Below are 14,243 nucleotides of genomic sequence, written 5' to 3'. Positions count from 1 at the left end.
GACTCCCCTCTCCTATAATTGCTGGATCCTCCCTTCCCTTCCCCTGGGATGAGGCTTTGTAGCTAACCGCTGGAAGATAACTGTATTTGTGAGACTCATTTCCCCGCGTCAGGCAGCCGCGTTAAGCAGAGGTTGGAGCTGTCCCCAGAGAGCTCCACCCGTGGTCTCCTTTGCAGCAGTGTGAACCCAGAGCAGCTTCTTCAGAAGATCGTGGGGATGAGGTCAGACTTTGCTACTGCTCCCTCCCCAGCCTGTGGCAGAAATAACTCTTGTTGTCATCAGCGTGGTCACTGTAACATGGATGAGGTTCAAGTCAGGCCCAGTAGCTTCAATGAGATTTTTGTGCGATTATAACAAGAATTTGACACACATGGTGAGCTACTGCTTGTGTATATGTGATCTGTCTCCACACTGTCCCAGGAGGTATTTACCAGCATAAAAATCAGTTAATGAGGGGACGTGTCACAAGCAGCAGCCTGCTGTTACATGAGGGATGACCTGGAAGCTCAGGGATGGATGAGCTGTGTGTCCTTTCCACTTGCAGACACCGTTGGTCTTGCCACCCTCAGTAGCAGGAGGGAACATTGAGTTCAGTGTGGGTTTTTTTGCTGAACACCACAGCAGAATTAATGCAGAGTGTTCTGTGGATGTGGCAGGAATGCTCACAAGCTCACCCCATCTAAAGTGCCTCAGGTCCTTTAGGATAATGAGACATTTTCTGAGTGCGCCTTTTTATTGTACCAATATTACATTACAGGAAAAATGGGAGGGGGGAACTTAACACATAGCACCTGTCACAAGTTCTCTCCTTGAATTAGGCTCTCCTGCTTATAAAAATTTAATTGATTCCTAGCAGTTTATGTGCATGGTGCTCAGTGGGCGTTTTCTGTTCTCTTGCCAGCTACATGGTTACTTAGAAAGCGAGCCGCTCACGCTACAGCTGTTCATTGGGACTGCAGACGACCGCCTGCTGCGACCCCATGCTTTCTACCAGGTTCATCGAATCACCGGGAAGACTGTTTCCACCACCAGCCACGAAACAATACTTTCCAACACCAAAGTCCTGGAAATTCCTCTTCTTCCAGAGAACAACATGAGAGCAATGTAAGACCCAGTCACCATATCCGACTCCTAGCAGTTTCCTCTTGGTTGCCTCCCTTGATTTCTTCTGTGTTGTTTTGAGGGGGTTTTGTACACAATTTCCCTTTCCCTATAATTTTTTATTTATGTTTTAAAGTTCTTTCTGTAATAGTAGGTTTTCGCAACTTTGCCAGGACAAATTGCCCCTCATCAGCTTAACAACTAAAAGAAGTTCACAAATATTTATGACAACTGATTGCTCTCATTCTAAAGTTTCAGCCAATGTGCCTATTTGCCATTTAAAATAAGTATCTCAGTTACCAAGCTGTAAATATCTCCTACCTCAGCTCCTGCATTTAGTTTCTAAATATGACACCTCTTGCTCCTATACGCATTAGCACAAGGAACAGGGCCTATTAAAATTTATCTTTGGATGTCAAAGGAAACTCAGCATTTCCGAGTACCCTAGAGTATTTTTTTAGACTAATAAATCCCCTCTTATTTCTTACGTAATAAAAATCAGCAGTATTTTTCATTACATCTGTTTAGAAGGAGAGTTTCTAGAACTAAGAAGACGAGTAAAGGTGATTCATGTTACAGACTGAAGTTATTAAACTGGGGTAAGTTGAGTCCTGTGCAGAAAAACAGGCAGGGATGTCTTAGAATCTCTGAGTTGGTAAGAGTCTGAATGATAGTAAGGGTTTTGTAGGTCCATTACGCACAGGTATATTTCATTATAGGATTCAATATATAACGGTTCACATATCCCTCTGTGTGTGTGACCTACATGAAAGGCTCCACATTGTTTAATCCCGTCCTTTCTGCCCTCTTTGTTCAGATGCTCCCAGCCCTTATCTGAGTTGTCTTCCCCCTCACTGAAATGATCCTAGTGCTTATCTGAAGTGTCCACCTTGGAAGGAATTTGTGTGTGCTTGAATGCATGTACGACTCTCAACGCATGTATAAATGTGAATGTACTCATACTTATATATAGATGCATGCACCTTTGTGTGCATATGTGGGGAGATAGAAAGGTAAGTAGGCAGATAGACAGAAGGCAAGCAAGAAATCCTGGCAACACCAAACTGAATACCACAGCAAGATCCCAGGGAGCTTACCAAAATCACAATTTCACTCCTTGTTATTCATACAGTTTTCCATGCCTTAACAAAGTGAAAAATGGTGTCAGACACCTGCAGTCCTTCCACACATAGTGGTTTTAGAAGCTGGTTTGCAGTGTCATGTACAACATGCCCTGGAGCACCTCATGTAAATAAGAAGAGCTAGAATGTGTTTAGCTGCATTGCCAGCTGGGCTTAGGGTGATCACTCAAGACCTGAGGACTTCTTGTCAGTGCACTGCGTTAAAAGTCATGACAAGCCTGCAGAATTATTGGCCTCATTTGCTGTTGTCCTAAGCTGGCACAACTCCATTCAGGTTATTGAAATTTCACTAATTTGTATCCACACCATATTTATTTGGCCTTTTATTTATCCAGTTTGAATCATATTTTTGGCTGCCTAGGAATGTTATTACTGGTTCAATCATCTTTCTCCCTAGAATAAAGGTAGTTACACAGTTTAGGAGCCAAGCTGAATATTTTCATGATATGTGTGCCAGATCGTAGTAGAGCTCTCTCAAGAACCACAAACAATGCTTTGGCATATGTACGCCTTACACGTCAGTAGTCTAAAACCTCATGTAGCACTAACAATGAGTTGAAATCTGGAGCCAAGGACTTTTCTCACACATACTTTATGTATTCAGGCCTTGATTCAGTGAAACCCTGAAGCTCATCTGCACGTTTAAACTTTTGTACATTTAGTTACTCCCACTGACTTTAGATTTTAATGTCCATGACTTTACAAGCCTGAATTTAAATGCTGCTTCTCCTCTGAACTTTACTGGCTCTGAACGAATTAAGTATTTTTTCTTTATTTTACAAATGTTGCTATGGGAGAGAGAATATTGAAAAGCACACTGTTTATTCCGTATGTCATGGATCTTTGTGTAGAATTTTGACATCAGTACAAGTATTCCGTAATTCTTATGGCTTCACCTGCTAATATGTTTGATTTTGAGAAGCTTTAATACTTTCTTAATTAGTTTCTTTGGTTGTATCAGCAAGGGCCTTTTTGTTTTTCTGAAATGCATATTTTAGAAAAAATGCAGATCAAAACCATGCTGCCATAGTTCTTGTTTGCAGTTTGCTTCAGAACAGAGCTTCAAACGTCTGGAGGGGGAATTAAACTCTTTGAATGCAAAATAAAATTAAACTATGCATATTCAGTGTAATAAAATGCATGCCAGAGACCAGTACCCAGAAGAAATTGCCATGTAGGCTTTGTAGTCGCGGCCAAAGCAGAGGTATTTTTGCAGTGGGTTTTTCAGTGTGTATGTTTATGTATCTTTTGTTCTGGGAACTTTCTCTATTGAAATTTGCGTTGACAAAAATCCTGACTTCTAAACTCATCCAGAAAAAAACAAAAGAAAGGAGAGAGAGGTCAGAAACAGTAATAGTTCTAGCTGATGAAAAGCATGTTTTTCCCCTAGTGTGGAGGGAGGACTCTTAAGTTCAGGTTTTTTTTCAAGCAGAGCTTCAGCTCATCACTCAGCTTGGAAGTGTTTCCAACTTACTCAAATACAAACACATTGACAGTAGAACTGACCTTGGAAAGAGGTGTGCTCATTAATAAGCATTTTCAGGACTTTGCTCCAGAATAAAAATCATGTCGGATTTTTCTCCAGATTAGCTGTAACAAGTGAAATTATAAGTAAGCCTGTGTTTTAGGTTAGTAACACTTTGTGTGCCTCCGTCTCATCCCATTAACTTTCTAGTCTTGCTGTTTCTTTGGGCTTTGGTTAATCTGTAAGCTCCATTCTTACAGGATGTGTTAAGGAGGAAGAATCTTTTAGATTTTCTTCCTCTGGGAGCTGAAGTAATATCCGAAATTCATGTGCCTAACAGCAGCTACTACCTTTTACTGCAGATAACCCCAACTTAGATACCTGTGGATGCAACAAAGACTTAACAAAGTCTGATGTGTTCAGCCTGGTCCTTGGGTCATTCCTGACTCAGATTTTAAAAATGTATGAGAGAGGGAAGATACTGCAGGTTCGTATCTTCCTGAAGTCTGCTTGAAATTAAATTAATTGCTCTATGTTTCTTCTTGGACAGCATTGACTGTGCTGGGATATTAAAGCTCCGAAACTCGGACATCGAGCTGCGCAAGGGAGAGACAGATATTGGTCGGAAGAACACGCGTGTGCGGCTGGTCTTCAGGGTTCATATTCCACAAGCCAATGGCAGGACCCTCTCCTTGCAAGTAGCCTCCAACCCCATTGAATGCTGTAAGTAGGAACAAACATCCTTGTTCTTGGCATTGTGCCACCCCACATGTCGTTTTTGTCCACTGGCATGCTATACATTGATTTTGCTTTACCTGTCTAGTCAGTGAAGCTGAAGTTTCTTTTCAAAAGCACGTGGTTTCTGTTGAAGAGTAAATACCTGTGTTTTTGTAAATACCTGCGTAGCTTTGTGCGTTGATTTTTATAGGAAACAATGCGCGTAAACCTAAAGTAGAGGGCACTTTAACTAATAGTAGATCTGGGAGTGACAAGGCTCTTTTTTTTTTCTTTTTGGTGATTCCCTGTCACATAGGCAACTGCTGTAGGAGTTTTGGAAAACAGCCATCATGTCCTTTTAATTCTCTTGTCTCTCCATCATAAAGCAAAAACCAGCGAATGAAACCCCAACCCCTTTGATGAGGAGCTGGCAGTATAGTAAAGCTGACACACTGGCACGAGCTGCTTGCAGCTTCAGAAAACCTCCAGAAACAAGTTTCCGCACTGGGGTCTCTTTGATTGAGCAGACTACTTTTCATCAGATGCACTGGAGCACCCTCCAAAGACACCTAGATCATTCTTGCTTCATAAGCCTCGTCAGCTTCCCACACACAAAGCAAAACCTATTTGCTTTATGCAGCTTTAACACTCCAGCAGAAGTGGTGAAAACTGAATTTCAGTCCAAGTCCTAATGCTAATTTGTTCAGCTGGATGGACTGAGACAGGTTTTAAGGTTCTGTTGGATTACATAAAGTAGATATTTCTGATGCCAACAAGTAGGGATTGACTTAGCATCTGGCAGGTATGTTGGGGGTGAGACCTGGGTGAGAGAGCAGAGAGCATAGGAAGGAAGGCTTGACCATCCCTTTTTCCACACATGCTAGAAGGTTGTGTCTGCGCTTGTCCATGCATCATTGCCAGGCTAGAGTCCCACACAACATGTCTGGCAGTATTTGATCTCTTGGAGACATGGGTCATTAATAGTGAGGCTGCTGTAAAGAACAACCCTGCATTCCTCTTGCAAAAGCAGTGGCACTGGTGACATACTTTCAGACCAGTGACAGTACTCCTTCCTTTTGCTTGGGGTAGCACCACTGCGCCTCTAGTAGTCCGAGTCTTCAAGAGAAGCAGAAATCATAGGAAAGGATAGTGCTGCTAGACGAACAGTGATAGCTTCTCTCCTTCACTGAAATTCGTTTAGATAAACAAATGAGCATTGGCAATGGGAAGGGACTTATATTAATATAAGCCTAGTTATTTATGAAGAATAGCAGAGCTGCCTTATCTATAGGAATATATAGGTATAGGAATAAGAAGGTATATTTCTTATCAGGTAGACTGGCAGAAAGCCCTGTCTTATGTCCAGGATGTATATGAAATGAATAATTTCCCCTTTGTTTCTTATTCAAGGGCAAGTTCTAGGCTGACAGGCAAAGCAAGAATATGTGATGAGTCATGGTTTCATCCTGGTCCTATTGAAGTTGATGAGAGCTTTTCAGTTGCTATATAGCAGGATAAGGCACAAATTGAATACATCCTGAGCTGGTCTGTGCAAGGGTGCCAAGCTCGGGAAGACACTAAATATGAAGTTTGGATTTGTATCAGTGAACTGCAGTTCTGAGAGTTGTGTAATGAGCAAAAGCATGGTACATTCCTAGTGGGGGAGTGGAAAACAGGAGAAAAAATAAGGGCTAGTGTTATTTCCAGTGCAGAATGTGGAACAAGCTGAGGTCAAAAACTTCATGCACCTCTTAGTGCATGTGACACCAGGAGGAACCATGTAATCTGGATAAAATGTCACGTCATTCCTTGAAGCATAGCCATGCTCGCTCTGTGTCCCAGTTGCGGGGGATAAAATACGTGCCACGAGAATACCGGATCCTGTTTGCATGGATCCACGTGTGCTTTGGCGCTCAAGTTCTGATGGAAGTGTGCTGTCTGAACTGTGAGCTTCTGCCGGACTGTGATACGCATGGCTGCTGCTGCAAGACAGTTTGCAGAATTGACAATACAGCGTATAGTGACTGAAACGCATTTTGGACATGGGTGATCTATCTTGTCACGTGTTTCTTATAAACACATGGCACATATATTATAGATTACATAAAATAAAATTATTTAAAAGAAATGAATTTCATTAAAAATGCACTTTTTGATATAGTACAGATGAAGCTAAGTTTTAAAACACCTTTGTGAGCCTTTTGGGTCTGTACTGCTATGTTTGATAACCCTATTGTTTACGATCAAGGCATTTGAAAACCAACCGTATTTCCTGCAAACTTTCTGACCTTTCTTTGTTTCTGTATCAGAGTGAGCTTATCTTCTGAGGGTAGGCATTAGGTTACTTAATAATGCAGTATTTACTTATTTGTGTGTGTGTGTGATTGTGTTTGCTTTTTTACTATTTTTTTTAATCTCCTTTATAACTCTCCAGCTCAGAGATCTGCCCAAGAACTGCCTCTGGTGGAGAAGCAAAGTACAGACAGCTTTCCTGTTATTGGAGGGAAAAAAATGATACTGACTGGCCATAACTTTCTGCAAGATTCCAAAGTCATCTTCGTGGAGAAAGCACCAGGTATGTCTTTTCAATCTAAACTCCAGTCTGCCTTTTTTCCTCAGTTTTAAAATCTCTGCCAAATGATGAAAGCATAAATATGGTAATGACATTTTCTTCTGCACATAATATGTTTTCCGTATCACAGGGCAAAGCTGTGAAAGCTATCCGAGCCGTGCCTTATGCTGAGGTTTCACACTACGGCAGGTGTAGTTACAGGTAGACAGTAGTGACATTGAAAGTCAACATTTGGCATTTGTTTTTGTAGGAAACCGTGGCTGTACCCTACAAGATCTGTGAAAGGAGTTCAAAGCCTCTAGTGGCATGTCCCCATAAAACCTGCAAGATGGTACATATGCTAAATCTCTGTAATTTGTGGAAGAGGCAGCAGTGCTGCTGCTGGTGGGGTGTGTGTACATACCTGTGTTTCCTTCTGTGGCATTCAAGACTGGTGGCATTTACAAGCTGATGTCTGAGGAGGCCTTGCAGTGCACATGCATTCATTTGAAGGGTGTTTCTGGTTTACTTTGAGGACTGGAGAAGGACTGGACACAACTGACACCTCCTCACCCAGCGCTGCTTCTGCAGTGCATTGGTGCTGGGGCTGTTCCTCCTGAAGTAAGGAGTCCTTCTTCAGGCCAGGCTGAAGCAGGGCAAGCAGCATGGGGTGGGATCTGGGGCTGGAGCAGGAGGTGTCTGCACAAGTGGTGGGATGTGTGCAGGAGCAGTAGGTCACAGGGTGAAAGTGCATAACACGAATGCCCCCCGTGGGAAAGGGTGGTAGGAGCAGAGCTGTGAGTCAAAGTCAGGCTCTGAAACGAGATCGTTAAGGGTAGTTTTGAGTCTTGTTTTGGAAAGGGTTTCCGTGGCGCTGGCACAAGCCATGGATTCCTCAGCTGCCAGCTGAACCCCCCCTGAACTTTAAACAGTCTTAGGAGCTCCTCAGGCCGCCAGCATTGGCTTTGACACTGAGCCCATTTAACCCTTCGTTTCCATGAGGTTCCCACACAACTCTCCTCCCTGTGGCCCCCACCAGCAGCGCAGGAAGCAGAAAGGGATGCCAGGGTGAGCAGGGGAGGTTACGGAGGCAAAGGCATCTGAGTCTTTGGGCTCAGTGAGCTCAGAGGAAGAGCAGAAGAATTCCCTGAAGATCACCAGCAGAGTACTGGTTTGGTGAGGTTTCAGTCACCATAAGTGCACATGGGGCAGAGGTGACCGAGAGCCAGTAAGCACCATTCCTGTGACCCCCAAGTACTACACGGTTGGGCTGTGGCTGTGAGATTAGCAGAACACTGTTTTTGTTTCTTATGAAGTTTAAACAAAAAGAGGAAAGAAGGTGGTATTGCAATTAAAATCATCTGAACTCTGCTCTGCATGGCATGAGGGGACGGAAGAATGATACTGTCTATTTTCTGTTTAAACTTCCTTTGCTGCACAGAAGTGGGTTAGTGTGACACGTCAGGAGCAAAGTCCTCGATTTGTCTCATTACAGGAAGGAAACCATGTTAAGGTGTGCTTTCCTTCAGATGTACTTTCTCTCCTCTTCCTTTATTAAGTTGAAGAAATTTTGAAAGTATTGCATCCCAAAGGATTATGATGGTGATGCTGCTCACCCACCAGCAGGTAGCACGGTGTGGATTTGGACACTGTCGCCCTTAGGACTAAGTACACCAAATGCAGATGTTCGCTTTATAGTTTTAAATTACAAAAATGCAAAATAGAGCCAGCTTTGTACTTCTTAACCAGACAGATACCTCCCTTGAGCAAAAGGAATTTGAAGCTGCCCAAAGACAGCATAAAGATAGAAAATAATTTATGTAAGCGACATTTTCTTAACATTGTGAAAAAGATGGAGTGTACTGCTGCGCACACTGTGTGTACTGATGAAGAAGAAAGTGGTCGAAAGGACTTGCCTGTCACCCTGAAAAACTCTTGGGTATATGGATTGACAGGATGGACCAGAAGTCAGTCAGTGAGCTGCTATCATTGAAGAATAGTCAAAACCATTAAGCCAGTATTGAAAGGTCTGATTTGAAACTGGCCTGCCTGGTTTTAGTAGTCTAATGGTAGATTTGTTGCAGTTGCAGGGCAATACTGACTCATGGAAGTACAATGCAGGAGCTGAGCCTTCAAAGTCGAGAGTGTTCAGCATCTGCAGGAGCTGCAGTTGTGTCACTAGGAATGGCACACAAAAAGCTAAGTTGCTGGCTGCTCCAGGCTGGGCGATTTCTAGGGCTTCTGTGACAAGTTATGGGCTACACTGGCAAACACAGCTCAGCATTAAAAGCAACTGAGCACGATGCATCGCTGTCTTAGTGGCAAACTGCTCCAGCTCCATTTTTGAGCAGGGTATTTCATGTCAAATGAACAAGCATTAGCAACCTTCACTTTTGTAAATCAGCACAGTGTTTCTTTTCCTTTCAGCTACTGTACATCTATTAAAGTAGGTCAAGAACTGGAACACCAGCATAGTTTCTCTTAGAAAGCTAGTTATGAACTTCTGTGATTAGCTGGAGACATTCATTAGTTTTGCTGCTTTTGTTTTTGATTTCGAAATGTTAATCACGTTCCTAGTGGGTAGCAGCCAAACACAGCTATTACAAAGTAATAGATCATAGGAATCACTGCACTCATGAAGAGAACACATCTTTTATATAAAATTTAAACATTATACTGCATGAGCTCATGTCTTCAGTCCCCAGTCAGGCAGAGTCCCCAAACCGGTGGCAGTCTGTGGAAGCTCATCTAATTCATGCTACTCTGCATACTTAATTAGTTAATGCAGAGTTTGAAAACACTTTTTGTTTGCTCTTTTCCCCCTCCTTTCTGTCTTAATAATTTCTTTAAGTCTGCTAAGTGCATTGTGGTCTGCTGAAGGTTTTTTCCAAGCACAAGTCCCAAGCTCTCCGTATTCAGGGCTAGCTCTCAGCTGTTCTGGTCTCTGGAGGAATGGCATTATCCTGGCCTCCTTGCGTGGGGAGTCAATCTGTGTAGTGACTCATACAAGAGGGAATCCCTGAAGAATGATCAAATCAATCCTTCAGCCGGGGAGGCAGCAGCCCGGTGCTTTCAGCTTAACCCCTTACTGCCTGCTTTTTAGCTGAGAAGCATATGAAAAAGAACAGGACATAAGGTTGCAGCCCTGTGACTCTGCACGTCACAGAGGAGGAATAAGGCGACTGAGAGATGGAGGCAAGACACACTGAAAAGATATGGGAGGAGCACTGTGAGGACCTCCCCTGAAAAGAGAACCCTTCACAGTGTGGTCCAGTGCTCGGGCAAAAGGCAACCCTTTGGATAAATAATGAGTCTGTTCAGAAGTGGACTAAAATTTGCTCAAGCCTTTTACAGTACCATAAAAAAGTTCTCATGTTGAAAGGAGTCCTTATTTTACAGGATTTTGGTCAATGTTTTATTGCTTGCACATCAGACCATATTTTCTAGTGATGAACAATGATACAAAACAAGTGTCCAAGAAACCTAGTGGTAGTAAAAATGTCAATGGTGAATGTGCTTTGAGAGGTTCACTTTCTTAAATTCAGGATTTCCTTATACTGGGGAGTTCCACGATGACTCTCTTACAAATGACACTAATAATTGTTTTTCTTACCTTCTTTCACTTTCTGTCTGTCTTTGTAGTCATGCTTTTCTCTTCCTGAGTTTCAAAAGGGTCTTGTGAGATTGCGTGTCATGGTTGTTGAGTGGTAGATTTAGGACATCCAGTACTAATCTGTTTGTCATCAGAAGAATTAGTGCTTTCTAAAACATATAAAAATCTGCAACTTCTTACCAGCAAGGGCCCTGGATGTCTGTATGCAGGTTGTTTGCTGTAGAGGCAAGGTGTGCATTTTAGTTCCAACAGTAGATGAAGTGAAGCTGATGTTTGTTAGCTGTGGGAGGAGGTGTTGGGTGAGGAGGGACAAAATGTTTCCTTTCTAACACATGCATCTGCAAGAGCACAGATAATGATCTGGAATTCTAATAAAAGACATTGATTTACTTACTTATCTTTTTAAACTTCGTATTTTGTTTATAAATTATAAAGGTACCATGACATAAAAATCTTGAGGGAAGTCTAGAATGTGCAGAGGTATTTGGAGAGTATGTTTTAAGGACTATATATCTGTTAGCTGCCTTTTTTTTGGTAACAGCTTCTGCAAACTGTGTATTGTTTTCAAAGCTAGTTTCCCAAAGGTAATGTCAGTTACTGAACACAAAGCAGCACAAAAGCCTAACAGAAATGACCAGACTTCTGGCTCCTAGTGTATCAGATTATGATTAGTGATCTATAAAATAAGTGTGGTGGAAAAATCCTAGTTTCACTCAGTTCACAAAGTGTTTCCTGTAACTGAGAAATGAAAGCTTACTGATAAGACACAAAGCAAATACCCCTAGCACCAAAGCACAGGAGCGTTGTGGGTATGTCTTGTTGGCATGCCATAGGATTTTGCAGAGTTGCCCAGGATGTTTGGGGATTTAGAGTCTCACACTAAGATCTGAAAGAGTTAATCTACCCTGAAAATCACTCCTTGCTCAAAAATTGCTCCTTGTTCCTATAGCTAGAATGGTTTTGGCGCTGGAACTAGCTCAAGTATTTCTGAACTTCATGGATTTGGCCAAGTCTAGACATACCTAAGAGATCAGGTTAAACTGACTGAAATTTTCATTATTAGCAAGTTGCAAGCTATGGGAAGAAATAGCTATTTAGTGTGTTGTTATTAATTGTCATTCAGTTGAGTTTCCACTGGTTAAGTTAGAGCTCCAAACCCATCCCTCTGGTTTTGTGCTTAGTGACCAGAGGTCAAGGCAAAGTTTTAAAGAGCAAAAAGGCAGAGATGTAACACCCAACTTCCCTACAGGAATAGCTTCTCGAATAACACTGACTTTGAAATTCTGATTCCGAGTTGTTAAAGTTGAGGGCCATTTTGTCCTGGTCAAAGAGTGCCTTTGAGCTTTCTTGTGACACATGCCCCTCCCTCAAGATGTATCTCTCTCTTTGATGGATGTTAATGGAGTTCATGATTTGTAATGCTGTATCTCTAAGTAACTCCAGGCTTACAGGCTTCAGGGGTTTTGAACATATTGTTAATTACTCAACCTTCAAATCGACAGTGATCCTAACACCTACACACTCTGTAACCTAACTGCATAGTATCAGCAGTTATTACGCTCAAAGCATTTGAAACTCAAGTTCCCAACAGACAGAGAAGTAAACAACATCTAGGCAATGCTTCCTCCAGGGATTATTCTCTTTTTTAATACTGTCAAACAGGGTTCTTAAGATTTAGTTACTGCTTCAAAGTGTTCTTTCTGCTGTTTTTATTTTGTTAAATGGATTTTTATATCCAAACTACTCCTTTTCTCTGCTGGAGCAGGTTTTGCATTTAGAACATGAAGGTGCTGATGTGGCATGATAATGGTTATACTAGAGCAGATGAAAGATAGCAGAGTGAAATCACTAAATTTTTTTATATTCATGCCAAAGGTAATCACTCTTTTCTGTAAGTATTTCAGATGGGAAAACTTACCGTTTGCCTCCCATTAGACATGTGGTCAAGAGTGGTCAGCCAAATGTTTGCGCAAAGTAAATATGATATGGAAAAGAAGGAAGGTGGACGAATTTAAGTGATTCACAGGTTTTTTGTTCCTCTCAAATTTCACTGTCTCTGGCAAAGATTACTATCAGTTGCTGCTTTAAGGTACAAATGTCAGTCTGAGAAACTCAGTTTTGTTTCGCCCATGTTGTGTGAGCAAAAAGTTACCTTGCTGTATATAGCAGGTAGCTCAAGTGCAGTATTTTAGCTTCAGGAAAACTTACAAAAAGTTATGGAAAATGATATGTTCATGAAACATTTGATTGGCATGTGGATGGAACAGATGCGTTAAGGAAGCATGTGGGCTTCTTGGTTTGACTCAGCTACACTTTGGAGCTCCGGGTTTGGAGTCTGTTTTGACGTGATGTGATGTGATGGGGAGACGGGTGACCTGAGCCTTGGCAGAGCTCCATTTGGTAAAAGATCTTACATTCTCAGAGATCTTTCCATTGCTCTTTCCATTGCCAGTAGCAGTCACAGTTTGGGGGGCAACTGGCCAAAAAGGGGTCATGTTTCACGCTGGTAATCATACTGTAGCTCACATAATAAATAAGCAAGTGGCAGAACTCCCTTTCCCCCTCTAGTCAGATGGACAGATACTACGTAATTTTGTCTTTATCTGTCTGTTTATCCAAGTCCGGGACACACGTTCCAGTTGGCAGTGAGTGGTTGCACGCTGACTCATGCGCAGTGAGGCTAAAAATTCTGGAAACTAGATAAACTGGAAATTTCAAAGGCATACAAGTTGGGAGCACAGAGTTCATGTGAAGGTCACTTGAACCGATTTCCTAGAGATGTATTGATAGCTGAAGGGGTTTCTGGCCACTGCCCAGAAATAGATATCCTTGGGCAAATAATGTCATCAAATGGTGGAGTCATTTGATGGTGGAACCCTCTCACACGCATGCAAGAGGAGTGATGTAGCTTGTAGGAAATGTCAGCACATTTCAGTTTTTCCTGGCTGTTTAGTCTAGGGAATGGTGAAGACAGAATGGGACAGCAGCCATACGCATGAGGTGGTATCAGTGGCAACAAGCCTCATCCAGGGTGTTGCTCTCACAGTGAAGAATGAGATCAATCAATCACAGATACTTACTGTGGACAACAGAGAAATAAGGAATAACCATATGGTCTCTAGTTAAAAGTCACTTGTCTGAGTAATCCTGTAAATTTTTAATTATTACAGAAAGTGTGACTGAATGCTTGAAATTTGTCTTTTCAAGTCTTTGCCAGACTAAGTGGCTTCAAGCAGCCCTATCTATGCAATCAAAACTTTGTCTCTGAACTTTTATAACTATCACAAGTTTTCAGATACTGTTACTGTTCCAGTAGAACGCTCTGTCTAAACACCCAGGAATTTACAGCCCTTACCAGAGCACTGAGAGTCTAATGAAGCAATCAGTGCCTAAAGACAGGAGGGGAAAAGAGTGGGTTGACCTTGTGTGGCTGCCAGGTACCCACCAAGCTGCTCTCTCACTGCCCCTCCTCAGAAGGACAGGGGGCAGAAAACAGGATGAAGAAGCTCATGAGTCAAGATAAAGACAGGGTGATTGCTTACTAATTACTGTCACAGGCAAAATAGACTCTGCTTGGAGAAGATAATTTATTACCAATTAAAAATAGGATAGGGTAGTGAAAAATAGGATAGGGTAGTGAGAAACAAAGACAAA

General features: G+C 42.1%; 1 protein-coding gene across 9 annotated transcripts in view; it reads left to right on the top strand.

Moving 5' to 3' along the window:
- NFATC1 (nuclear factor of activated T cells 1) overlaps positions 1–14,243 on the top strand; it is a 118,499-nt gene that overhangs the window by 45,816 nt on the left and 58,440 nt on the right. For all 9 annotated transcript variants that reach the window (XM_065667191.1, XM_065667188.1, XM_065667186.1 and 6 more), the window contains exons 4-6: positions 902–1,104; positions 4,259–4,431; positions 6,860–7,000. In XM_065667191.1, coding sequence (XP_065523263.1) covers positions 902–1,104; positions 4,259–4,431; positions 6,860–7,000 — 517 coding nt within the window. The remainder of the gene's footprint in view (positions 1–901; positions 1,105–4,258; positions 4,432–6,859; positions 7,001–14,243) is intronic.

Source organism: Lathamus discolor, chromosome 2 (assembly GCF_037157495.1).
Source record: "Lathamus discolor isolate bLatDis1 chromosome 2, bLatDis1.hap1, whole genome shotgun sequence".
Lineage (NCBI taxonomy): Eukaryota > Metazoa > Chordata > Aves > Psittaciformes > Psittacidae > Lathamus > Lathamus discolor.
Note: the sequence above shows the minus strand (reverse complement) of the source record. Positions and strands in the feature narration are given on the sequence as shown.